This window comes from Rhineura floridana, chromosome 4, assembly GCF_030035675.1.
Source record: "Rhineura floridana isolate rRhiFlo1 chromosome 4, rRhiFlo1.hap2, whole genome shotgun sequence".
Classification (NCBI taxonomy): Eukaryota; Metazoa; Chordata; class Lepidosauria; order Squamata; family Rhineuridae; genus Rhineura; species Rhineura floridana.
Window position 1 is genome coordinate 207709723 of NC_084483.1, and position 25669 is coordinate 207735391.

At 44.6% G+C, this 25669-nt stretch overlaps 1 protein-coding gene across 2 annotated transcripts in view; it reads right to left on the reverse strand.

The window, feature by feature from the left end:
• Positions 1-25669, reverse strand: part of ELP3 (elongator acetyltransferase complex subunit 3) — a 121709-nt gene that overhangs the window by 51718 nt on the left and 44322 nt on the right. For both annotated transcript variants that reach the window (XM_061625856.1, XM_061625857.1), the window contains exon 9: positions 20051-20177. In XM_061625856.1, coding sequence (XP_061481840.1) covers positions 20051-20177 — 127 coding nt within the window. The remainder of the gene's footprint in view (positions 1-20050; positions 20178-25669) is intronic.

The following is a 25669-nucleotide window of genomic DNA, read 5'->3' on the forward strand; positions in this document are numbered from 1 at the left end:
TCTAATAGGTTACTGAGACAGGACTTTCCCTTGCAGAAGCCATGCTGGCTCTGCTTCAGCAAGGCTTGTTCTTCTATGTGCTTAGTTAATCTAGCTTTAATAATACTTTCTACCAGTTTTCCAGGGACAGAAGTTAAGCTAACTGGCCTGTAATTTCCAGGATCCCCTCTGGATCCCTTTTTGAAGATTGGCGTTACATTTGCCACTTTCCAGTCCTCAGGCACGGAGGAGGACCCGAGGGACAAGTTACATATTTTAGTTAGCAGATCAGCAATTTCACATTTGAGTTCTTTGAGAACTCTTGGGTGGATGCCATCCGGGCCCGGTGATTTGTCAGTTTTTATATTGTCCATTAAGCCTAGAACTTCCTCTCTCGTTACCGCTATTTGTCTCAGTTCTTCAGAATCCCTTCCTGCAAATGTTAGTTCAGGTTCAGGGATCTGCCCTATATCTTCCATTGTGAAGACAGATGCAAAGAATTCATTTAGCTTCTCTGCAATCTCCTTATCGTTCTTTAGGACACCTTTGACTCCCTTATCATCCAAGGGTCCAATCGCCTCCCTAGATGGTCTCCTGCTTTGAATGTATTTATAGAATTTTTTGTTGTTGGTTTTTATGTTCTTAGCAATGTGCTCCTCAAATTCTTTTTTAGCATCCCTTATTGTCCTCTTGCATTTCTTTTGCCAGAGTTTGTGTTCTTTTTTATTTTCTTCATTCGGACAAGACTTCCATTTTCTGAAGGAAGACTTTTTGCCTCTAAGAGCTTCCTTGACTTTGCTCGTTAACCATGCTGGCATCTTCTTGGCCCTGGCGGTACCTTTTCTGATCTGCGGTATGCACTCCAGTTGAGCTTCTAATAGAGTGTTTTTAAACAACTTCCAAGCATTTTCGAGTGATGTGACCCTCTGGACTTTGTTTTTCAGCTTTCTTTTTACCAATCCCCTCATTTTTGTGAAGTTTCCTCTTTTGAAGTCAAATGTGACCGTGTTGGATTTTCTTGGCAATTGGCCAGTTACATGTATGTTTAATTTAATAGCACTGTGGTCACTGCTCCCAATCGGTTCAACAACACTTACATCTCGCACCAGGTCCCGGTCCCCACTGAGGATTAAGTCCAGGGTTGCCAGCCCTCTGGTCGGTTCCATGACCAACTGATCTAGGGAATAGTCATTTAGAATATCTAGAAACTTTGCTTCTTTGTCATGACTGGAACACATATGCAGCCAGTCTATGTCCGGGTAGTTGAAGTCACCCATTACTACCACATTTCCTAGTTTGGATGCTTCCTCAATTTCATATCTCATCTCAAGGTCTCCCTGAGCATTTTGATCAGGGGGACGATAGATCGTTCCCAGTATTAAGTCCCTCCTGGGGCATGGTATCACCACCCACAACGATTCTGTGGAGGAGTCTGCCTCTTTTGGGGTTTCGAGCTTGCTGGATTCAATGCCTTCTTTCACGTATAGAGCGACTCCGCCACCAATACGTCCTTCCCTGTCCTTCCGATATAGTTTATATCCAGGGATAACCGTATCCCACTGGTTTTCTCCATTCCACCAGGTCTCCGTTATGCTCACTATATCAATGCTCTCCTCTAAGACCAAGCACTCCAGTTCTCCCATCTTGGTTCGCAGGCTCCTAGCATTAGCGTACAGGCACTTGTAAGCAGTGTCTCCCTTCAAGTGTCTTTGGCACTTGTGGTTAGGCCTGTGGGAATTTTGCTCTTCTGAATTTATATCCTGTGCCCCTGCTCTCACAATGCCTACTTCTAGGCCTACCCCTTTTAAAATTTCATCATTTCTTTGGTTTTTATCCCAGGGGGGAGGTTTATTCCGAACCGGACCTTTCTCAGCTCCTGTCGGGTTTCCCCCCTCAGTCAGTTTAAAAGCTGCTCTGCTACCTTTTTAATTTTAAGTGCCAGCAGTCTGGTTCCATTCTGGTTCAAGTGGAGCCCGTCCCTTTTGTACAGGCCCGGCTTGTCCCAAAATGTTCCCCAGTGCCTAACAAATCCGAACCCTTCCACCCGACACCATCGTCTCATCCACGCATTGAGACTGCGAAGCTGGGCCTGTCTGGCTGGTCCTGCGCGTGGAACCGGTAGCATTTCAGAGAAAGGCACCTTGGAGGTCCTGGCTTTCAGCATCCTACCTAGCAACCTAAATTTTGCTTCCAGGACCTCACGGCTGCATTTCCCCATGTCGTTGGTGCCAACGTGCACCACGACCACTGACTCCTCCCCAGCACTGTCTACCAAACTATCTAAACGACGGGCGATATCCGCAACCTTCGCACCAGGCAGGCAAAACACCTTGCAGTCTACACGCCCATCACACACCCCACTGTCTATGTTCCTAATGATCGAATCACCCACTACAAGGATCCCTCCACCCCCTGGAGATATATCCTCGGCACGAGAGGATAGCTGCTCATCCCCCAAGGAATGGGTCCCTTCTAAGGGATCGTTTCCCTCTTCCTCAGCTGGATGCTCTCCTTCCCTGAGACCATCGTTCTCCATGATAGCAGGAGAGCTATCATCGCTGGAGTGGGACACAGCTATAACGTCCCTGAAGGCCTCCTCCACACACCTCTCTGCCTCTCTCAGCTTTTCCAGGTCCGCCACCTTGGCCTCCAGGAAATGAAGTCGTTCCTGGACAGCCAGGAGCTCATTGCACCGAGAGCACACCCACGACTGCTGTCCAACAGGCAGATAGTCGTACATGCTGCAGGCTGTGCAAAACACTGGAAAGCCCCCACACGCCTGCTGGCTTCTTACCTGCATAGTTTTGTTTGAGGTTTATTACGTCAATAGGTTGGAGACTGTGGTTTAGTTGAGGTCAGGGAACAGAGTCTGTTCCTTATCTACTCCTGCACTCTTAGGAGGATAATGAATAGTGACACCTAAGAGTAACACTTCAAAGCCATGACTGCTTTTGCTGATTGTCTCCAAACCTGCAGGGCATAAAACAGTCACTTGGCTGTTTACACATATAAATGCAATAAATTCTGCCACTTCCCAAGGGTCTTAAGCATTAAAGTCTGCTGGAGATTAGGTTTTTTTTTTCTGTTCCCCCCCCCCCCAATTAAATAGAGTTACAAAGCAGCTCATTCTCCTTTGCAGCGGATCAGGACTGCATGATATAAAAGAACCGTGAAGATTAGCGCAAGTAGTCTTGGGAAAGGTGGGAACAAATCTGTTAAAAGAGTTACCTGCTCACAAAATGTTTCAAGGTTTCAGGTCCAAAAGAATATATGCCACCAAGAGGACTGAGACAATCTCCTCAGAGGAAGGACCGCAGAGAGGTTTTGGAAGCAAAACGCCCCACACTGAAGGGTTTGGTTGTACTACCACAATGAAAACAAAGATGAAAAAGGGGAAGGGCCACACTGAACAGCCCTTGCCAACCTGGTGCCCTCTCTAGATGTTTTGGACTACAACTGGGTCTCTGCAACAAAATGTTGCAGCAGTGCGGAGTGCGTCTGTTCAGAGTTTGCAGCGATTCCATTTCACAACCCCTCCAATTTTCCAAATCCCACTCCAACTGTCAATCAGTCAGCACTATGTGTCCTGTGAGCATATTCAATACTAGGTTTGAAGGGTTTTTTTGAGGAGAAGGGTGGACACACTTGTGCCCAGTCCGGGTACATTAAAATCTGGTTTCTATAGGCACCCCTCACTTCTGTCCCTGGGGACATTTTAAAATGGCTTCTCAGAGTGAACCAGGAAATGACCAATCCAGACAATGAGATGGTCCTCTCCATCCTTTTCGTAACACTTCTTCCACTCTCCTCTGCAGACACTTCCTCACCCATCTGGTTTAAGGTTTAATACCAACTGCCATCCACTTTCCAGAGTTGCCCCCCCTCCCGTTGCCACTGAATCCCTACTGGGCTTTTTAGGGAATTTGGGGTCTTCTTGTATAGCAGCTGGTATAGCACAGTGGGGAGGAGAGCCTGGCTGGGAGTCCAGAGTCTGTGAGTTCAAATCCCCGCTTGTGTCTCCTGGGTGTCAAGGGCCAGCTAAAGATCACCCCCACACTGAGTGGCTCAGGGGTTACGTGCCCTGCCCCCTGTGCAGCCGTGGGCAAGCGGCATAGTCCCAAGGAGCCCAGTTGCCCCCCAGCTGGCAGTTGCGGACAAGGAATGGGCTGGCTTGTGCAGCGGTGGCAAGCCGAGCAGGCCCTAGCCAGCTGGGGAGGACTAGCCTCAGAGGGAGGCAATGGTAAACTCCCTCTGAATGCCGCTTACCATGAAAACACTATTTGTAGGGTCGCCATAAGTCGGGATCGACTTGAAGGCAGTCCATTTCCATTTTGTATAGAGTTCTGTATGCCTGCAAACCCTGAGGTCTGCTGAGACATCCCTCTCTTGCATCAGTAATGACGTTTTGGATACATTTGCCAGCAATCCCTGACAGCATGAAAGCAACAGTCTTCTCCTCTTGTTGCATCCCTGCAATTGGTTGACTGCCTCTGAACCTGGAGGATCCATACAGTCATCGTGGCCAACAGCCCTTGACAGACTTCTCACCTGTTAATTTGTACAAAACTGCTTTTAAAGCCAGTTGAGTGAAGTGACCTGCACCAAACCTTGTGGCAGGGAATTCCATAAATTAAATGATAGAGTTGTGTGAATTACCATGAAGTACCAAGAATATTTTGGAAAAAATCCTTGGTATTTGCGGATGTTTAAGCACTTTTAAATTATATTCCTGGAGACTAACAGGTGGTCAACAAAAGTGGACCATGTGAGCCCTTATGGTTGCAAAAAGACTTATACTTCAAAGTTGGAATGAGAAACACTGAAGAGTTGTCTCGAATGTTCTACTCAGAGTAGACCCACTGAAATGAATGAATTTAAGTTAGTCATGACTATTAACTTCAATGGGTTTACTCTGACTAAGACTAGCACTGGATAGAACCAATCCATTCATTACTCTAAAGATCTTACTGCCTTTTCTACATACGAACATGTATCTTCTAATCATCAGTTTGGATATCGATTTGGACCTATGGATTACGTCTATATATATATAAACAACACCTTCTTCTAAGAGGATATTCTCCACATATTATCAATTGCAACATCCACCGAGCCTCCATTCTGTCCAGAGAAAACCTCCTCCATCATACTGAGGTGTCAAAGAGCAGAGAGCAACGGATTCCATTTGTGGTAGATTTCCATCCAGCATCTCCTAACTATCACCAAGCAATCAAGGAGAGCTACCCATTGCTGGCAAACTCTGAACATCTTACCAGAGCCATCAGCAGGCCTCCTGTTATAGCATTTCGCCAACCTCCTAATTTGCGCAGACTGTTGGTGAGAGCTGTGCTTAAGCCACCTATCACCAATCCAGGGTCTCATCCTTGTCACTCCAAATGCTGTATCACCTGTGTGTACCTCAGGGAGACAGCCACTTTTACAAGCACTAGGACAGGCAGGACATATTACATCAAACAGAACATCACCTGCAGGTCCTGCAATATAGTTTACATCATCGAGTGCAAAAGACCAGGATGTCATATCCAATATGTAGGAAAGACCACAACTGACCTACGCACGCGCTTCAGGAACCACAAGTCGGCAACCTTGGCAAAAAAAGTGGAGCAACCAGTTGCAAAGCATTTTAACATCGAGGGTCACAGCCTGTTGGACTTTTCCGTAACAGCGATAGAGATGCCAACAGATCCAGCAGCATTGACTAAAAGGGAGAACTTTTGGATATACTCTCTGGACACATTGGCACCACATGGCCTGAACCTGGAGGACAGTACCACCACTATTTAGCTTCTGCAAAGGAAGCCCCTCTGAGCATTCCATCCTCAAAGCTCTATAACTGCCACCTTGGTAACTGCATTTGTATGTCGGCAGCTGATGAAGGCGGAAGCCAAAATGTTTTGGTAATACAATAAAAACCTCTGTTTTATTAATCACAATTACATTCATATATATATGGTATTGTCTTCCTTGCTAGTGCTTGAGGCAGGAAAGAATTAACACTCCAAACAGACCGTTAATGCGGCCCCTCCCACGGAGTGCTAGTTCGCCATCTGGCAAAGCTTAAAAATATAAACTTATACATATCTAAAAAACCGTGACAACATTAACTGTAATTATCATGAAAACATACACTTTACACTTAAGTTGTAAAAATAACTATTCAGTCTCTACTCAAAGCGACTGCCACCTCCACTGAATGATACATGCGATAGGAGTGATCATTGACCCTTCAGTGTCCACCCATTTGATTATGTTTCCTGTTGTTTGTATCCCAGGGTGGGCCTTGGCGGTGTCCTGGCGCCCACTGAGAAACACCTTTCTGGTGAGTAAAATGGTTCCTTCTCCAGTGGGCACCAGGACACCCCCAAGTGGGATGTTCCAGAGCTGACATATTGATTGGGTGGGTACATAAATGTTCAATGATCACTCAGCACCTGCTGAATAACTTGCCTCCCAAAGGCTGCTTCAGCTGAAGCATAAATATCTATTTTATAATGTTTATATATATATAAGCACCAAGGATAGCATTTTGCAACAAGCAGGAAAGAGAAGGGCCTTCTGTACCCAGCAGCTTTTGCATACTAAGGATGACATGGATGATCAAGAATGCAGCCAGGCAGTGGGGACATCAGCTCTTGTGGGAAGGTCAGGGCAGTACGATTAGCAAGCACCATTGCCTCTCTTCAGTAACGCAAGAACTCCTTGCACATTCGTGCGCCATGGGGTGAGTGATGGCCTGAGCATAGCAAGTTCTGGGCCTGGGATCACCATCACCTTGCAGTGTTGTCTGCTTGCACTCAGGTTGCAGAGGAAGGCACAATTAAATGAACACAGCTGACTTTTCCTCTTTCAGTTATTTAATGTGTTTGAAATGTCAGGGATGCAGCAGCAATAATTCATCTACAGGCAGATTGGAGGCGAGGGCTGCAAAGGTTCATCACTCAGTCCTCTAAGTTCATGATTCAAAAGCTTTCCTTGCAGGGATGGGTGGTGATGGAAGAGTATAATTGTTTTCAAGTTGCAAGGAAGAAAATTACGATGCAACAGAAAGTGGATTTCTTGTGTGTGACAGAACTGTGAGCTCACTTCTGGTGCTGGCAACGAACTTCTGACCTGGGCTGAGGATGTGCTTAGATGAACCTTGTTCTTTCATTAGTTATTTATTCTATTTTATTTAGAAAGATTTATAGACCCATAAATCACAAAACTCTTAAGAGGCATACATAATGATAATCCATCAATAAAGCACAGCTATAATCCACAAAACTTTTTAAAAAAGTATTCATAATTATTTACAAAATATAGATAAAATCAGTTAAAACTTTGGCCACATCCGTAACATACCTTTTAGACGCTCTTATACCACTTCCCTGAAAGAATCCTGGGAACCCTAGTTTGTTAGGGGTGCTAAAGTTTTTGGAGACTCCTATTCCCCTCAAAAAACAACAGTTTCCAGACTTCCGGGAAGGGTGACTTAGCCTGTGCCTGCTTTTGAGACGGGCTCCTGCCTCAAAAGAAGCTTATTCAGATATATCAGTCAGTTTTTTCTTTTTTTTTTGACTGATTAAACTTCTCCCGGGTAGGGAGAAACGAAGAGATTAACCTCAAAGCCTATTTTTGTTGGGACGACCAGATCTCATTAATTTATGGGACGAGGTCCAGCCGACGAAGGTGGGACGGATTTTCAACAGCAAGCTCTATCTGTTAAAGCGAACGTTCATCTTATCTTCTAAGAGAGAACGCACTAACAGGCAAGCACCCTTCTTTCTATATTTTTCTTTTACTTGACTTAAATTGTTGCTGTTTAAAAGAGATTTGCCAGATTGATCAGTTTTTGACATCTCACTGGGGAGCCATAACTTCTCTCTGCTACGCACTAATTAATAGCTTATCTCTGTTTTTGTTGCAAAAAGCTGTCCTGGATTTGCATTCTAAAGATATACACAGAAGAGGGATTTCTATTCCAGATTTTTATTTTGAAAAATATTATACTGTTTTGAGACTACTCTCTTTTTGGTCTATTTTATTTTGACGAATCTGTTTCTTGACGATTGCCATTAATTGTTTCGATCCTGGGAACTGCATTTTGTTTACTTAACTATTGGAGAGATAAGGCTGTCTGCTCTGTTTATACTGTGATGTCACCAAGTTTGGAGTATTAACCCAATTGTTGCTGAAATAAGAAGTGGTTTTCCTATATTTTTCTTTTAAAATGGCAATTAAGAAAGTGGCTGAAAATCTGGAAATAACTATGTTTCAGAAAATAATGGATGAGATTGAGATAATGAAAATTGAATTGAGTAAAATGAAGCAGGAGATTAAAGATATAAGGGTCCCTGTGAGAGAGGTGACCCTGGAAGGGGTCCCTGTGAGAGAGGAGACCCCGGAGATTGGAACAGGGGTCCCTGTGAGAGAGGTGACCCTGGAGACTGGAATAGGGGTCCCTGTGAGAGAGGAGATCCCGGAGATTGGAACCAACGTGGAACAGGAACAAGATTTGGAGTCTATGGACTTTAGAAATAAAATCTATTGTTTGGAACTCAATGTTATCTCTGAAGAAATGAATGAAGATTCTAGAGATAAAGTTATCAATGGCATGGATAATCTTCTGGACTGGAATGATGTGATGGAGCCCAATATAGAGAAAATTTATGGAATTAACTGCAGCCATGTGACAATGGAAAAACTTTTAAGAGATGACCCAGTGTATTTTGAAAAAAAGAACAGAGATATGATTTTACAGCAGTATTTCAGCAACCTATTCAGAATGGATGGCAAGAAAATATTTGGGATAGAGGTAATCCCCATCAGACTCTTACTATATGACTATGGCTTTGACAGCAAGATTATTATGGAATACTGATAATGGAAGATTGGATATTGAAATTACTGGACTTAACAAGACTACTGAAGATGGAAGATGGAAAATGGAACTAATAGAGATAATAGAACAATGGCTACTGAAATTATTGAACCTAACAGATTCTGATGTGATGGATTAATTGAAATGTTTATTTTGACTATGGTTATGACAATAAGATTATCATAATTAGTAATGAGATGGATTAATCGATATGCTTATCTGGAAAAAAAAATTGATAGATATATTTCTTAAAGAATTGAAACCTCTCTTTGACTTTTTGTGGAAAGAATAAAGTAATGTTTATGAGATTTGATGATTAAGTAAGATAACTACTGGAGGAAAGTGATTTTATAATATGACTTAAGAGACAGGATTGTTATATATTATAGACTTATAACTGATTTGATCTTTGACAAATGGGAAGTCAATATTTTACTCTTTATTTTTTATTTTTGTTTTTTTTTTTCTTTTTTTCTTTTTGTTTAACTATTTTTGATTTTGTTTTTTGTCTTTGAATGTTTTATGATTTTGTCTTGTATGTTTTATGAAAATCTGAATAAAAATTATTGAAAAAAAAAAAAAAAAACAACAGTTTCCAGAGTGGTTTAACAGTCAATCCTTCTTCCCAGGGAATTTTGGGAAGGGTAGCTAAGTGAAGAGAATAGGGGTCTCCTAACAACTCTCAGCAAGCTTCACAAACTACAGTTCCCAGGATATTTGGGGGGAAGCTGTGTTTAAAGTGTTACGATACTGCCTTAAATGTACAGTGTGGAGAAACAGAAGTACTATACAGAGATGAAATGGTGAGATGGTCCTGCCTGCAGGCTCGTGACGTAATAGACATAGCAAAGAAGGAAAAAGGAACGGGGAAAGAAGAAGAAAACCAGCAAATTCAGGAACCAATTCTTGCAGTTCGCTTCGCACATCCACAGTGCTCTACACACTGAACATGACCACGCAGCTATAACGCGAAACAAAACATGAGTGAAGAGAGCTGGGAAAACAGTCTAAAAATATTTGGTGGCTTGCTGCCAAGATGCTTATTTATTAAAAGGAGAAGCGGGGAACGCGGGGGAGGGGGGGAGAGAAGCATCCATTAAGTTGTCCATAGTTCAACTGACGGCAATTTGTTTGCAATTTAAAGTGATTATTCCAGGCATTCAGGGAGTGCTGAATAAAGCTCAAGAACACATTTCTGAAAGGCCTGATCATCAAACACCTTCTGCCCTGTCTTTTGCTAATGTGTCTCTGGGAAAGTCACTGCTGCCTGCCAAGAACGGCAGGTTTTTTGAGTGATGGGAGATTTGGCAGCACCGTTTTAAAACACCTCGGGATCGCGTTGTCTTGCTCACACAAGGATGGAGTAAGTGCTTTTCCTCCCTCCCTCCCCTTTCAATTCAGTTTTTTTTTTAAAAAAAACACCCACTTCTAGAGATCTATAGCACAGGAACGGGGAACCTCTGTCAGCTCGCGGGCCGCTTTCCCCCCCAGGCAACTTTCCAAGGGCCGGAGGCAAAAGTGGGCAGAGCAATTCACATTGCCTTTGGTACAGCAGGGCTAGTTTCTACACACATTAGCCTCCCTGTCTCTGTCCTCCATTCAGGCAAGTGTTATCAGACCAATAGTTACACCACTGGTCCATTCAGCTTAGTGCTGCCTATATTGCACTGCCTGGTAACAGCTCTCCACTGTTTCAAGACAAGGGCCACATTCGCATGTCACGGCGAGGAATGTCACGGGAGGGAGTCCCAGCTACCCACCCCCCCTGCCTTTGGAAGCCTTATAAGAGGCTGCTGCAGGAGTGAGACTCTATGGGGGGGGTTCTAGGACCAAAGGGAACCTGCCAAAGTTCCCTTTTTATTTTTCCTATTGCCAGAAAGTTTCATGTTGCCTGCCAGGAACTGTAATGTTATTAAGTTCATCGTATTGAAAAGCTGTCTTTGTTTGCTGCTGTTATATCTGCTGCTATGTCACTGTTTTATTATTTTTGTTATTATGAAATTGTTCTTGCAATTGTCGATTTTGAGATTTATTCATTTTATTTTTTATTTATTAGATTTATATCCCACCCTTCCTCCCAGTAGGCGCCCAGGGCAGCAAACAAAAGCACTAAAAAACTCTAAAACATCATAAAAACACCAAAAAAGGAGTTTAACATATATTAAAACAAAACATCCTTAAAAACATCTTTTTTAAAAAAAAGTTTTAAAAACATCTTTTTTTTAAAAAGCTTTGAAAATATCTTAAAAAGCAATTCCAACACAGATGCAGACTGAGATAAGGTCTCTACTTAAAAGGCTTGTTGAAAGAGGAAGGCCTTCAGGAGATGCCGAAAAGATAACAGAGATGTATTGCTGTTTGCTTTGTTGCGAGCTACATTTTTGTTTGTGGAAAAGTGGCACACAAATAAAATGAATACAATGGTGATGATAATAAGCCAAACAATGGCCTACCAGGACTGAATGAATGAGGTTTTTGTTTAAAACATCTGGAAGGTACCAGGCCAGCAACGGCTGTTCAAAGCCCCCTTCCTCAACACCCCCCTGAATCCAGCAGGGGGGTTTATAAAATGATCAGATTAATAGCTAGCATAAATCAAGCACCCGGTAGGATTAATGAGGTTTTTAACAGAGCCTGCACCTCAAGACTGCATTAAGGCAATAAAAAGGCACATCCGTTGAGTTGTCACAGCCTGTGAAAAACGATGCGACCCAGGGGGGTAAACTGGTGGGGGTGGGGGGGTGGTCCACGAATGACACTTGCTGTTCGGAACAGAAGGGAGAGGAGAGCTAATTCCAAGAAACATGCACTCAGGGATTTCCTACTTTTGCTGCGTTCTGGCATTGGCAGTCTCGTCAAGTCCTTTTCACGCTGATAGGCCTGCGTAGCTGTTTAAACTGTTTTGATTAGCCGGCCATTTTATTGATTATTTTGTATTTTTTAATGATATTTCCTGTTTTACTGTATATACACCACCTCTATATTTTGCATGAGTTAGTGGGACATAAATACTTCTATAAATAAATAAAACTAAATTCTGGGATGCTAAGGAGAAACTGTTCTTTTGCTTATGCTCAAACTCACTCCCAGAGCGCCAGCCCATAACATGCACAGGCCTGTTTCACACATTGCAGAGCAATAGATCTGAGTTTGATGCCACATGTCCATTCAAGGAACAGCAGCCAATCCTGGTTCTCCAATGAGCAAAATACCTGAATGAAACAGGCATTATCAAAACAGGAGTTTGCCATGTTGACACTTTACGTTTAGCCAGCCTTGATGTTGGATGGCGAAGACTGTCCTTCATCCTCAAACACTGCCACTACTACCCAATAAAAAACACTTTCATACTGCCTTTCATTAAAAATATATATATTCTAAGGTGGTTCACGGTAATAGCACACAAACAACACAAAGGAACCAGAAGTATTTGCAAGAGTTGAGCATCAATAGTCAAGAAATGCATGTTTTTAGCAATCACCTAGTACAGTTGGCGCATCCCTTATTTCAGAGGGGAGACAGCTCCACAAAGCCAGCACCTCTGCAGAAAAGGCCCTGCTCAGGGATCCACAAGATGGATTTCAGCAGGATGTGGCACAACCAGGAGGGCATCATCTGAAGATCTTACAGAACCAACAGGATTATAAGGAGCACGGAGGGTGGGGGTAGAAGTGTTCTTTAAGGTCACCTGGTACCAAGTCATTTTGGGCTTTGTAAATCAATAGCAAAACCTTCAACTTGGCTCAGCAGTAAATTAGCAGCCATGCAGTTTTTTCAAGAAAGGGGCCATGTGGAGATGGCTGTGTTGAAAGAAAACTAATTGTATACTTATCTTACCACCTTAGTCTGTCTGTCTGCCCTTCCAAAAGGGGGGGTGTAATCCCGAGAGCCTCCTCTAGGATGCACACTTTAACGTGGTGAGGGGCTTTGAGAGTGTTGAAGAAGCTAAGAGCAATGCCGTCAGGAGTCTAGACCAAGAGGCTAGACTCCTAGCAGGGGCACCCAAGGCGGAATGGTCAAAGCTGAGACACCAGACTGAGATGCATCCAAACTCAGAGGAAGACAATGGTAAACCACCTCTGTATACCTCTTACCATGAAAACCCTATGAACAGAGTATCCAAAATGCAACACGAGATAGTGCTGGAAGATGAGACCCCCCAGGTCAGCAGGCACTCAGTGAGTTACTGGGGAAGAACAAAGGACAAGTACAAGTAGCGCTGTGACTAATGACGCAGCTGGGTTAAAGCCGAAAGGAAGCCCAGAGGCTGATGCGAGTAGATGTGAAAGGAGAGTCCAGAGCTGTACAACTCACAAAATAGGGACATGGAATGTGAGAAGCATGAACCAGGGAAAGTTAGAAATTGTCAAGCAAGAAATGGAATGCATCAACATTACAATACTCGGTGTGAGTGACTTAAAATGGATGGGAATGGGACTTTTTCAATCAGGCAATTACATAATATTTTATGCAGGAAATGAGAAATTAAGAAGAAACGGGGTTGCTTTAATAGTGAGAAATGATGTAGCAAAAGCAATTAGGAGCTATAATGCAAGGTCTGAATGATACCAATGAGATTTAATGGGAAACCTATTAACATAACCATCATTCAAGTCTATGCTCCAATGGCAAATGCAGAAGAAGAGGAATTGGAGAGATTTTATGCAGAAGTATAGGAAGAAATTGATCACACACCAAAACAAGATGTGCTGATAATCATGGGGGACTGGAATGCAAAAATAGGGAACAGAGAAGAACTAGAAATTGTGGGGAAATGGGGCTTAAGAGATAGAAATGAAGCAGGAGAGAGACTTGTTGAATTCTGTGAAGCCAATAATTTGTTTCTTGCAAACACATTTTTCAAGCAACCGAAAAGACGACTGTACACGTGGACATCAACAAATGGTCAATGGAAGCCTCTCTTAGACTTTTTGTTGAAAGATCAAAATAAAATGATGATACTGGGATTTGACGATTAATTAAGACAGCCTACGGAGAAAAGGGACTCTGTATGTATACATTAAGGGACAGGTTTGATGTATATTATATACTTATAGCTGATCTGCGACAAATCGGAAGTCAACTATTTTATTTTCATTTTTTGTTGATGTATTGTTATGTTTTTTTGACTTTTTTTGTTTGTCTTTTGAAAAATTTGAATAAAAATTATTAAAAAAAACAAAAACAAATGGTCAATATAGGAATCAAATTGATTATATAATTGGTAGCAGAAGATAGAGACGCTCCATACTTTCTGCGAAAACAAGACCAGGAGCAGACTGAGGTACAGTTCATGAACTGGTCGTATCGAAAATCAGAGTAAAGATAAATTTATTTTTATTTATTTATTTATTTAATTTATTAGTCGCCCATCTGGCTGGTTGTCCAGCCACTCTGGGCGACGTACAAGATAAAACAATACATTAAAACATTAAAATTTAAAAACATAACAGTAAGAAACCTAACCCACCCCAAAAGCCTGCCTGAAGAGCCAGGTCTTCAAGGCCCGGCGGAAGCTTATCATAGAAGGGGCATGGCGGAGATCATTTGGGAGAGAGTTCCACAGGGTGGGGGCCACTATTGAAAAAGCCCTCTCTCTAGTCCTCACCAGTCTAGCTGTTTTAACCGGTGGGATCGAGAGAAGGTCTTCTGAGGCTGATCTTGTTGAGCGGCATCCCTGACGATGCTGGAGGCGCTCCTTCAGATAGACTGGGCTAAAACCGTGTAGGGTTTTAAAGGTCAAAACCAACACCTTGAATTGGGCACAGTAAACAACCGGTAGCCAGTGCAACTCCTTCAGCACTGGAGTGATGTGATCTTGCCGGCGGCTGCCTTTAATCAGACGAGCCGCCGCATTCTGTACCAGTTGCAGCTTCCGGAACGTTTTCAAGGGTAACCCCACGTAGAGCGCATTACAGTAGTCTAGGCGAGAGGTGACCAGGTCATGTACTACCGATGGGAGCAGATGGTTGGGAAGGTAGGGGCGCAGCCTCCGTATCAGATGGAGTTGATACAGCGCCGCCAGGCTCACAGCTGAGACTTGAGCCTCCATGGTCAGCTGGGAGTCAAGAATGACCCCCAGGCTGCGGACCTGGTCTTTCAGGGGCAAACGTACCCCATTGAGCACCAGGTCCACATCCCCCAGCCTTCCCTTGTCTCCCACAAACAGTACCTAAAGAAGAACAACAAAGCAATCATAATACCATTTAAATAACATCCTAGAAGAATATAAAGATCAAATATGAACAGGTTTGAGGCTTTAAACTTAGCTGATAGGGAACCAGAAGAACTATGGATTGAAGTCAGAGACATTATCAGGGAAGAATGCAAAAAGACAATACCTCTAGTTAAAAAGAAAGACCTCAATGGATGACTGAAAAAACTCTTCAAATGGTTAAAGAGAGAAGGAAAGCAAAAGCAAAAGGAGATAGAAACACGGTTAGAACCCTAAATGCAATAATACAGCGACAAGTATGTAGGGACAAAGAGAACTATTACTGTATAGAAATAGAAGAGGACAACAAAATAGGAAGAACAAGAGCCCTATTCCAAAAGATTAGAGAAATCAAAGGGAAATTCAAACCAAGGGTAGGGGTGTTGAATAATCAACAGGGGAACACACTGACTGACTGAGATGAAATAAAAGGAAAGATGGAAGCAATACACTGAAGAACTCTATAAAAGAGATGCAAGGATGACAGATTCATTCATGGAGGAACTGTATAAGAACATAAGAACATAAGAAGAGCCTGCTGGATCAGGCCAGTGGCCCATCTAGTCCAGCATCCTGTTCTCACAGTGGCCAACCAGGTGCCTGGGGGAAGCCCGCAAGCAGGACCCGAGTGCAAGCACACTCTCCCCTCCTGAGGCTTCCGGCAACTGGTTTTCAGAAGCATGCTGCCTCTGACTAGGGTGGCACAGCACAGCCATCACGGCTAGGAGCCATTGATAGCCCTGTCCTCCATGAATTTGTCTAATCTTCTTTTAAAGCCATCCAAGCTGGTGGCCATTACTGCATCTTGTGGGAGCAAATTCCATAGTTTAACTATGCGCTGAGTAAAGAAGTACTTCCTTTTGCCTGTCCTGAATCTTCCAACATTCAGCTTCTTTGAATGTCCACGAGTTCTAGTATTATGAGAGAGGGAGAAGAACTTTTCTCTATCCACTTTCCCAATGCCATGCATAATTTTATACACTTCTATCATGGCTCCTCTGACCCGCCTTTTCTCTAAACTAAAAAGCCCCAAATGCTGCAACTTTTCCTCGTAAGGGAGTCGCTCCATCCCCTTGATCATTCTGGTTGCCCTCTTCTGAACCTTTTCCAACTCTATAATATCCTTTTTGAGATGAGGCGACCAGAACTGTACACAGTATTCCAAATGCGGCCGCACCATAGATTTATACAACGGCATTATGATATCGGCTGTTTTATTTTCAATACCTTTCCTAATTATTGCTAGCATGGAATTTGCCTTTTTCACAGCTGCCGCACACTGGGTCGACATTTTCATCGTGCTGTCCACTACAACCCCGAGGTCTCTCTCCTGGTCGGTCACCGCCAGTTCAGACCCCATGAGCGTATATGTGAAATTAAGATTTTTTGCTCCAATATGCATAATTTTACACTTGTTTATATTGAATTGCATTTGCCATTTTTCCACCCATTCACTCAGTTTGGAGAGGTCTTTTTGGAGCTCTTCGCAATCCCTTTTTGTTTTAACAACCCTGAACAATTTAGTGTCATCAGCAAACTTGGCCACTTCACTGCTCACTCCTAATTCTAGGTCATTAATGAACAAGTTGAAAAGTACAGGTCCCAATACCGATCCTTGAGGGACTCCACTTTCTACAGCCCTCCATTGGGAGAACTGTCCGTTTATTCCTACTCTCTGCTTTCTGCTTCTTAACCAATTCCTTATCCACAAGAGGACCTCTCCTCTTATTCCATGACTGCTAAGCTTCCTCAGAAGCCTTTGGTGAGGTACCTTGTCAAACGCTTTTTGAAAGTCTAAGTACACTATGTCCACTGGATCACCTCTATCTATATGCTCTTAAAATACTTGGAAGAAACAAATCACCAGGAACAGATGGCATACCGATAGAGTTGCTACAAGTTATGGATACTGAATCTGTCCAAATTTTGACAAAAATTTGTCAACCAATATGGAAGATAAAACAATGGCTCACAGACTAGAAGCGGTCGATATACATCCCAATTCCAAAAAAAGGGGATCCCTGAGAATGCAGTAATAATTGAAATATTGCCTTAATAACCCATGCAAGTAAAGTAATGCTCAAGATTCTACAACAAAGGCTCTTGCCATACATGGAGTGAGAAATGCCAGACATCCAAGCTGGATTTAGAAAGGAAAGAGGGACCAGAGATCATATCACAAACATACATTGGATAATGGAACGGACCAAGGAATTTCAAAAGGAAATCACCCTGTGCTTTATAGACTATAGCAAAGCCTTTGATTGTGTAGATCACGAAAAACTATGGAATGCTTTAAAAGAAATGGGGGTGCCACAGCATCTGATCGTTCTGATGCGCAACCTATAGTCTGCACAAGAGGCTACTGTAAGGACAGAATGTGGAGAAACCGATTGGTTCCCCATCGGAAAGGGTGTGAGATGGAGTGTATTTTATCACCTTATTTGTTTAATCTATATGCAGAACATATCAAATGGAAAGCGGGATTGGACCAAGGTGAAGGAGGTGTGAAAATTGGAGGGAGAAATATCAATAATTTAACATATACAGATGATACCATACTACTAGCATAAACCAGTAATGATTTGAAATGAATGCTGATGAAAGTGAAAGAGGAAAGCACAAATGCAGGACTACAGCTGAATGTCAAAAAGACTAAAGTAATGACAACAGAAGATTTATGTAACTTTAAAGTCGACAATTAGGACATTGAACTTGTCAAGGATTATCAATACCTTGGTACAGTCAATAACCAAAATGGAGACAACAGTCAAGAAATCAGAAGAAGGCTAGGACTGGGGAGGGCAGCTATGAGAGAATTAGAAAAGGTCCTCAAATGCAAAGATGTATCACTGAACACTAAAGTCAGGATAATTCAGACCATGGTATTCCCAGTCTCTATGTATGGGTATGAATGTTGGTCAGTGAAAAAAGTGGATAAGAGAAAAATCAATTCCTTTGAAATGTGGTGTTGGAGGAGAGCTTTGCGCATACCTTGGACCGCAAAAAAACCAATAATTGGGTGTTAGAACAAATTAAACCAGAACTATCACTAGAAGCTAAAATGAGGAAACTGAGGTTATCATACTTTGGACACATAATGAGAAGACATGATTCACTAGAAAAGACAATAATGCTGGGAAAAACAGAAGGGAGGAGAAAAAGAGGAAGGCCAAACAAGAGATGGATTGATTCCATAAAGGAAGCCACAGATTTGAACTAACATGATCTGAACAGGGTGGTTTATAACAGATGCTATTGGAGGTCACTGATTCATAGGGTTGCCGTAAGTCGTAATTGACTGGAAGGCACATAAAACACACACGCAATCCCAAGAGGCTGGGAGTTAGCAGCCCAAGAATGTCAGGCTGTGGGACGAAGTCCACACATCCCCCTCCAGTGGTGAAAAACTCCCCCACCCCTAGAACTTTTTGAAAATGACAGGAAAGCAGCTGTTTTACTGTGCTAACGGCAACTGTCGATGCTGTCATTTTCCTGATCTCACACCATTCACGCAGCTGGTGAAAGAAGTGAAACCGTTGACAAGGCTATTGATCTGTTCAACAATTTCAGAGAGGAAGAGAGATTACCAAGGCACTCTTGTCTTCAGATTCTCATTATCGCAGAGAGATATGATAAACTAAATGAAGCCTCACACAAGACAGGACGCATTCAAGCAACCTGTGCTATTATTAGAAGATTGATAATCTGTCTCAACTATTTAACAATGGAGATCTCAGAAGCAGCACAGCCCTCTCCACCCAGTTCCCGAGGGCCTGCCACCTGCAAAGTGGCATTCCTTTGTGCTTGCCCTGACTGCACAGGGGCAATTGGGAGCAAGAGCGAACTTGCCAGTTCGGACTTTGGTCCTGCTTTGGTATTCGTCACGACCCTGGTGCTGGATGCCTCATCTTCAGGGGATGAGGGCAGGGACCATGAAGCAAGAGGGGAAGGCTGTGCAGGGCTGGCCCCAGAGGTGCTCCCAGGTGGACCAGTGGCGCTAGTGCAGCACCTCCCCCCTCCCTGGCCTGTGGATGTGGCTCTGCCATCTGCCATCCTCTGAGCCAGAGGACTCTGCTGCATACGGCCAGGAAGAGCTGAGGCTCCCCTGCTGCACTGCAGTAGGAGACTCCTGGGGAAGCCTGGGCCTTTAAGCAGAGCAACATCGTGCAGCACAGGCGGTGCAAACAGTGAGGCCGCACCTGCTGCTGCCTGTTCCTTGCTGCTGCTGCATAAGAGCTCCGCGTTCCCCAGAGCAAAGTCTGCGCTCCGTCTTGCCCCCAGCCTAAAGCTTGCCCCGCCGCAGGACACAACAGTATTCTGTTTTCAACACTGGTCCAGCCAGATGCCTGTGGACTCTCCTGAGCAGAGCATCGAGGCAATAAACATCCTGTCCTTCAGCACCCAGGAATACTGCTTCTCAACCACAAAGGTTACCTGAATGATCACCTGCCCTTGTACAGACCTGTAAAACCACTGAGATCAGAGATGAAGAACCTGCGGCCCTTCAAATGATGCTGGAATACAACACCATCATCCCTGACCATTGGCCATGCTGGCCAGGAGCGAGGCCAGTGTTCCCCCAACTCTGTCAGAGGCGTTCTGTTGCTGGGAATCACAAACGGGAAGAGTGCTGTCATGCTCAGGTCCTGCTTGAGGGCTTCCCATTTGGGGATCTGGTGAGAACAGGATGCAAGCCTATGACAGACCCCCTCTGGCCTGATCCAATGGGGTTCATGCTCCTTCCAAGGCCTTTGACTTCTGCGTGGCTTATTTAAGCCTGTGAGTTAGCCAAATCTGGCTATTCACAAGAAAGGGACCAAGCATTTCATGGGCTGTCCCTTCGACCTTAACTCTCAGCCGTGTCCCTCGCAAAATGCAAGCCACCCTGCCTCAAGCTTGCTAATAAAGAGGCGAAGGGGACGACAGCCAAACGGGGTTCAAACAGAAGCAGCCACGTTTTGGGCCGCACTTACCACAAACTGGTCAATGTCTCTCTCAAGTCCCACGTTGGGCAGATCTGGCATCATGTGTACCACCACCTTGAACCCGGCATCTTTGGCTAAGTGAAATGATTCACACACAGCCTTCACCGTATGGCCCCTGGGGGAAAGGAAACAAGGGTTAGAAACACACCCTTTCTGATGGGGAACCAATCGGTTTCTCCATATTCTGTCCTTACAGTAGCCTCTTGTCCAGAGTATAGGTTGCGCTTCAGAACAATCTGATGTGGCACCCCCGTTTCTTTTAAGGCATGGATATCTTTAAAAGAGGATCAGATAAGGTCATGGTGGATAAGGCTAAGAATGGCTACCAGCCACAATAGCTATGTTCTGCCTCCACTGTCACAAGCAATAAGCCTCTGTGTATCAGTTGCTGGGAATCACAAGAGAAGAGAGTTGCTCTTGCACTCAGGTCCTGCTTGTGGGCTTCCCATGGGGGCATCCGGTTGGCCATGGTCAGAACAGGATGCTGGACTAGATGGACCTTTGGCCTGACCCTACAGGGCTCTTCTGATGCTCTAATGTACTGTGACCAAGTCTTAAGCCCTGGATACGGGTAACCAAAATCATAGATTGTCCCCCTAACTCCACCAGTTTTCTCCCCTGCATCTTTTTCTAGATTTGGGGCAGGGATGGCCTCTCATTCTTTTGTTATATATATATAAAAAAGACCAACAGAACACTCTCGCTAAAACTGAACAGCTGGGACCCATATTTCCCCCATCTGAAGGAAAGAAAGCAGATCCCAGACCTCATAGCCCAAAGGCTTTCATTTCCTTAAATGACTGAAGCGTCGTCAATGCCCTGTGGAAAAGCCTAGCAAAGATGCAAAGAGCGTCTGCTACAACAGCGAAGAAGTTGAGAGCAGCAAGCAAGGACTGGCAACAAAAATACTGCAGGGGGCTTTTAATTAGTTCTCTGCAGAATGAATATAATTGTCTCTCCCATTTGCCCTGTTACGATTTCTCCCCCAAATTCTACACAGGCTTGGTTTTTCCGCTCACAGACCGCATGTTACATCGGCTCAGGATGGCAAGTACAAAATCTGCAGAGCCAGTCCCAAACTGGAGCACCGCAACACAGGGAAGGAGTATTTAAAAAAAAACAAAAACCCTCTCCCCATGCCTAGAACGGGGGAGGGAAGAGTTCAAATGGGAATTGGGGTTAGGAAAATTTAAACCTAAGGCATTCATTGCACAAAGTTAAATATTATTTAATTAATAACTTAAAGCTCTGCCCTCTTTGAAGCTTTAAAAAAAAGAGTCTAGAGGTGAGGACAATTACTTGGATCAGAGGAAGTGCTAACAAAGAAGAACGCAGCTGGACCATGCCAAAGGGGGCCCGTCTAGTCCAGCATCCGATTCTCACAGTGGGGAACTGGGGAGGGCGTATGGCGCATGTGTAGTTCCTGCGCAGGGTGAGAGCCTGTGCAGTGAACTGAACGATCGCAGAAAGTCGCCGGATGCCTTCAAAGTGAGAGTCTGCAACTGGCAGAGGGCTGGCCCTCCCTGGGTGTGCGACAGGAGGGGGAGTAGATGTGCCCTGCGTGAAAAATATTGAGTGGGTCTGACTGTTCCTAATTCTCTCAGAGGCCTGCTGGGATAATTGGCTCAGGTAGGTTTTGTTGGTGGGCTTTTGTTGCGCCCATATGAGGTGTTCAGGAGTCTTAGTAAGGAGGAACATGGGTGACGCCACCCCAATTTCAGTGATCATGGGTAGAGGGAAGTATAGCCATGGGGGGGGGGTGAATAACCACAGAAGACAAGGGCAAGGCTATCTACACCTTGTTCCTCGCTGCCACTCGTCTCATGGATGGGTTCCTCATTGCGCATCTGCTGTGCCCACTGGCCTGTTTAACGCCAGATTGGTACACAATAAGACCACACTCATCCATGATCATGGATGAAGGTGCTGATTTGGTGTACATTACCGAAAACTGGGTGGATGCGCTGGGAGGAGTTGATCTGCCCCACCTTTGCCCACTTGGATACTCAGGGCAACACCAGCACAGGATGCAGGGACGGGGGGTGGGGAGGAGTTGCTGTGGTCTACAGAACTTCCATCTCTGCCACCAGGAAACCACTCTGTCTTGGAGCTGGCTGTGAGGGCCTGCATCTGGTGTCAGGCCAAGGAGACAGGAAACTAGAGTTGCTGCTGGTGTACTGTCCACCCTGCTGCCCGGTAGCTTCTCTGACTGAGCTGGCGGAGGCCATCTTGGCTGTGGTATTGGAGGAGACCAGAACGATAGTGCTGGGTGAGTTCAATGTCCATGCTGAGTCTGCCTCTAGTGTTCTGGCTCAGGACTTGGTGGCCTCCATGATGACCATAGGGCTGTCTCAAGTTGCCACTGGCCCAACGCGTAGGGCAGGGCACACCCTCGACTTGGTTTTTGCTCCAGATGGAGGAAGGGGTGGTCTAGAGATGAGGAGTGGTGGATGTCACCCCACTGACATGGTCAGACCACTTCCTGGTGAAGTTTAGACTAATGGCTCTGATCCTTCCCTGCAGGGGTGGTGGACAGATTAAGATGGTCTGCCCCCGGGAGACTAATAGAATCCACTGGATTCCTGAATGCCCTGGGGAAGTTTCCAGTAGATAGAGCAGGTGACCCTGTTGAAGCCCACATCATGCTGTGGAACAGCGATGCACACTGGGCTCTTGACACGTACACCAGTGAGCTAAGGGCAATGAAACAGGCTGGATGACGGCTAGAGTACAAGTGGCGAAAGACGTGCTGTGAGGCTGATTGGGCACAAGTAAAACATCTTAACTGTGCCTACTGTGTGGCGGTGAGGGCAACAAAGAAGGCCCACTTCTCTGCCTCTATCACATCCTCAAGTAGCCGTCCAGTGGAGCTTTTCCATATTGTCAGGGGTCTGTTGACATCAACTCCAGGAAATGGAGTTTTAGACCCTTCGGAGGCCCACTGTGAATTGTTTGCAAGGCACTTTGAGGGTAAAGTTGCTCGCCTCCGTAGCGGTCTTGATGCCTCATCCACATCTACTGCAGTCCCCAGTGAGGTGTCCAGTGCAATGTCTGCTGCAACTTCTTGGGAACGGTTACAGTTGACGCAGGCTAATAATGTAGACAAGGTGCTTGCAATGATGTGGCCAGCAACATGTCCTCTTGACCCTTGCCCTTCTTGGCTTATTAAAGCTTGCCGAGGGGGTCTGACTGAGTGGATCCAGGGTGTGGTCAACGCATCATTGCGGGAGGAAGAGGTTACAGCTGCCCTGAAAAAGGCAGTGATCTGACCGCTCCTGAAGAAGCCCACCCTGGACCCATTGGTCTGTGACAATTACTGACCGGTCACAAATAACCCCTTCTTAGGGAAAGGGATTGAGAGGGTTGTAATTGCAACAATTGTGCAGCAATTGCAAGTACTCTTGGATGAAACAGATTATCTTGACCCGTTCCAGTCTGGGTTCAGGACTGAATTGGCCTTGGTTGCCCTGATGGATGACCTTTATCAGGAGAAGGACCGGGGGAATGCGACCCTGTTATTCTTACTTGATCTCTCAGCAGCTTTGGATACCATTGACCATGGTATCCTTCTGGGCCAACTTGGTGGGATGGGTATCCGAGGCACTGTTTTACAGTGCTGCCGATTTTACCTCCAAGGTCATTTTCAGAGAATAGCATTGGGTGATTGTCTTTCGGCCCCCTGGCAGTTGTGCTATGGGGTGCCGCAGGGTACCTTCTTGTCCCCCATGCTGTTTAACATCTATATGAAGCCCTTGGGAGCGGTCATCAGGAGATTCGGGGCGAGGTGTCAGCAGTACACTCACAATACCCAGCTCTATTTCTCTGTAACATCTGAATTGGGAGAGGCCATGCAAGCCCTGGACCGCTGCCTGGACTCGGTGGTGGGCTGGGTAAGGGCCAATAAACTTTTTGAATCCTAGCAAGACGGAGGTGCTATGGGTTGGTGGTTCCCAAGTTCGGGTAATTGGTCAGTTGCCTGCTTTGGACGGGGTTGTACTCTCTCTGAAATATCAGGTCCGTAGTCTGGGGGTGCTCCTGGATCAATCTTTGTCACTAGAGGCCCAGGTGACCTCAGTGGCTAGGAGTGCCTTTTACTAGCTTCTGCTGGTAAGACAGCTGTGGCTGTTTCTGGACCGGGATAGCCTGACCATTCTTGTCCATGCAGTGGTAACCTCCAGGCTGGATTACTGTAATGCACTCTATGTGGGACTTCCCTTGAGGTTGGTCCGGAAGCTGCAGCTGGTGCAAAATGCAGTGGCGAGACTGCTCACTGGGCCAGGGTATCGCCAACATGTCACTCTGCTGCTGAAAGAATTGCACTGGCTATCCATTTGCTACCGGGCCAAGTTCAAGGTTCTAGTTTTGGCGTACAAAGCCCTATATAGCTCAGGACCAGAATACCTGAAAGACCGTCTTATCCCTTATATACCCAGTCGATCCCTGCGCTCTGCAGGTGTGGGCCTCCTGCAGATACCATCTTATCAGCAGGTCCATTCAGCACATCAGAAATGAATCTTTAGTGTGGCGGCACCTACCCTGTGGAACTCCCTACCTTTAAATATTAGACAGGCGCCATATCTTTTCGGCGCCTATTGAAGAACTTTGTCTTTCAACAAGCCTTTTAAGTAGAGACCTTATCCCAGTCTGCGTCTGTGTTGGAATTGCTTTTTAATATGTTTTTAAACCTTTTTTAAAGATGTCTTCAAAGCTTTTTAAAAAGTGTTTTTAAAGATGTTTTGTTTTAATGTATTTTAAAGTCTGTTTTTATTATATTTTAAAGTGTTTTTAGTGCTTTTGTTTGTTGCCCTGGGCTCCTGCTGGGAGGAAGGGTGGGATATAAATTAAATAAATAAATAAATAGGGCTGGGAAAGACTCCCTGCCTGAAATCCTGGAGAGCAGCTGCCAGTCAGTGTAGGCAATTCTGAGCTAGATGGACCAAGGGTCTGAATCGGTCTACACCAGGTTCCTATGAAATTATTTAGTAACATGCTGCTATTTTGCTAGTTAGGTAAATATGGACATTAGGGGTTGTATCATACTCAGAATAGACCCACTGAAATGAATGAACTTGACTAATGCAGGTCTTTTAATTTCAGTGGGTCTTCTCTGAGCAAAATGTAGTTGAATACAACTCTCTGTTATTGTTGTATTTAGGAAATACCTGTGAGGATTTTATAACATGGATGGGTTTAGTGCGTGTTTACTCAGAAGTACGTCTGGTTGTCTTCAATGTTTTCTAGTAAATGCACTTAGGATTGCAGCCTTCCAACATAATTTTTCACAGAAAGAAGGCATACAAGTAAAGACTGGTGACAAAATATTAGCAAACAGGAAATGGAGCCAATTCTAAGAGAGAAAAAGTTCACGGAGTCCCGAATAGATTTATGAAGGGCCATTTCACACATTACAATTTAGGGATATGCCCAAGACATTTTTGGCATACAGTTAAAAAAATGTGAATATGACAAAAAGCACGTATCATTTAGGTAATGCTAGTCAGGGTGCAAAAATTGGTTGCCGTTTCCTGTTGAACATACCCAGTTAGTATGTGAAAAGAGCCTCAATGGAAGCAGTAAGTGTGCATGTAAACAGGCTTTTGGAAAGTA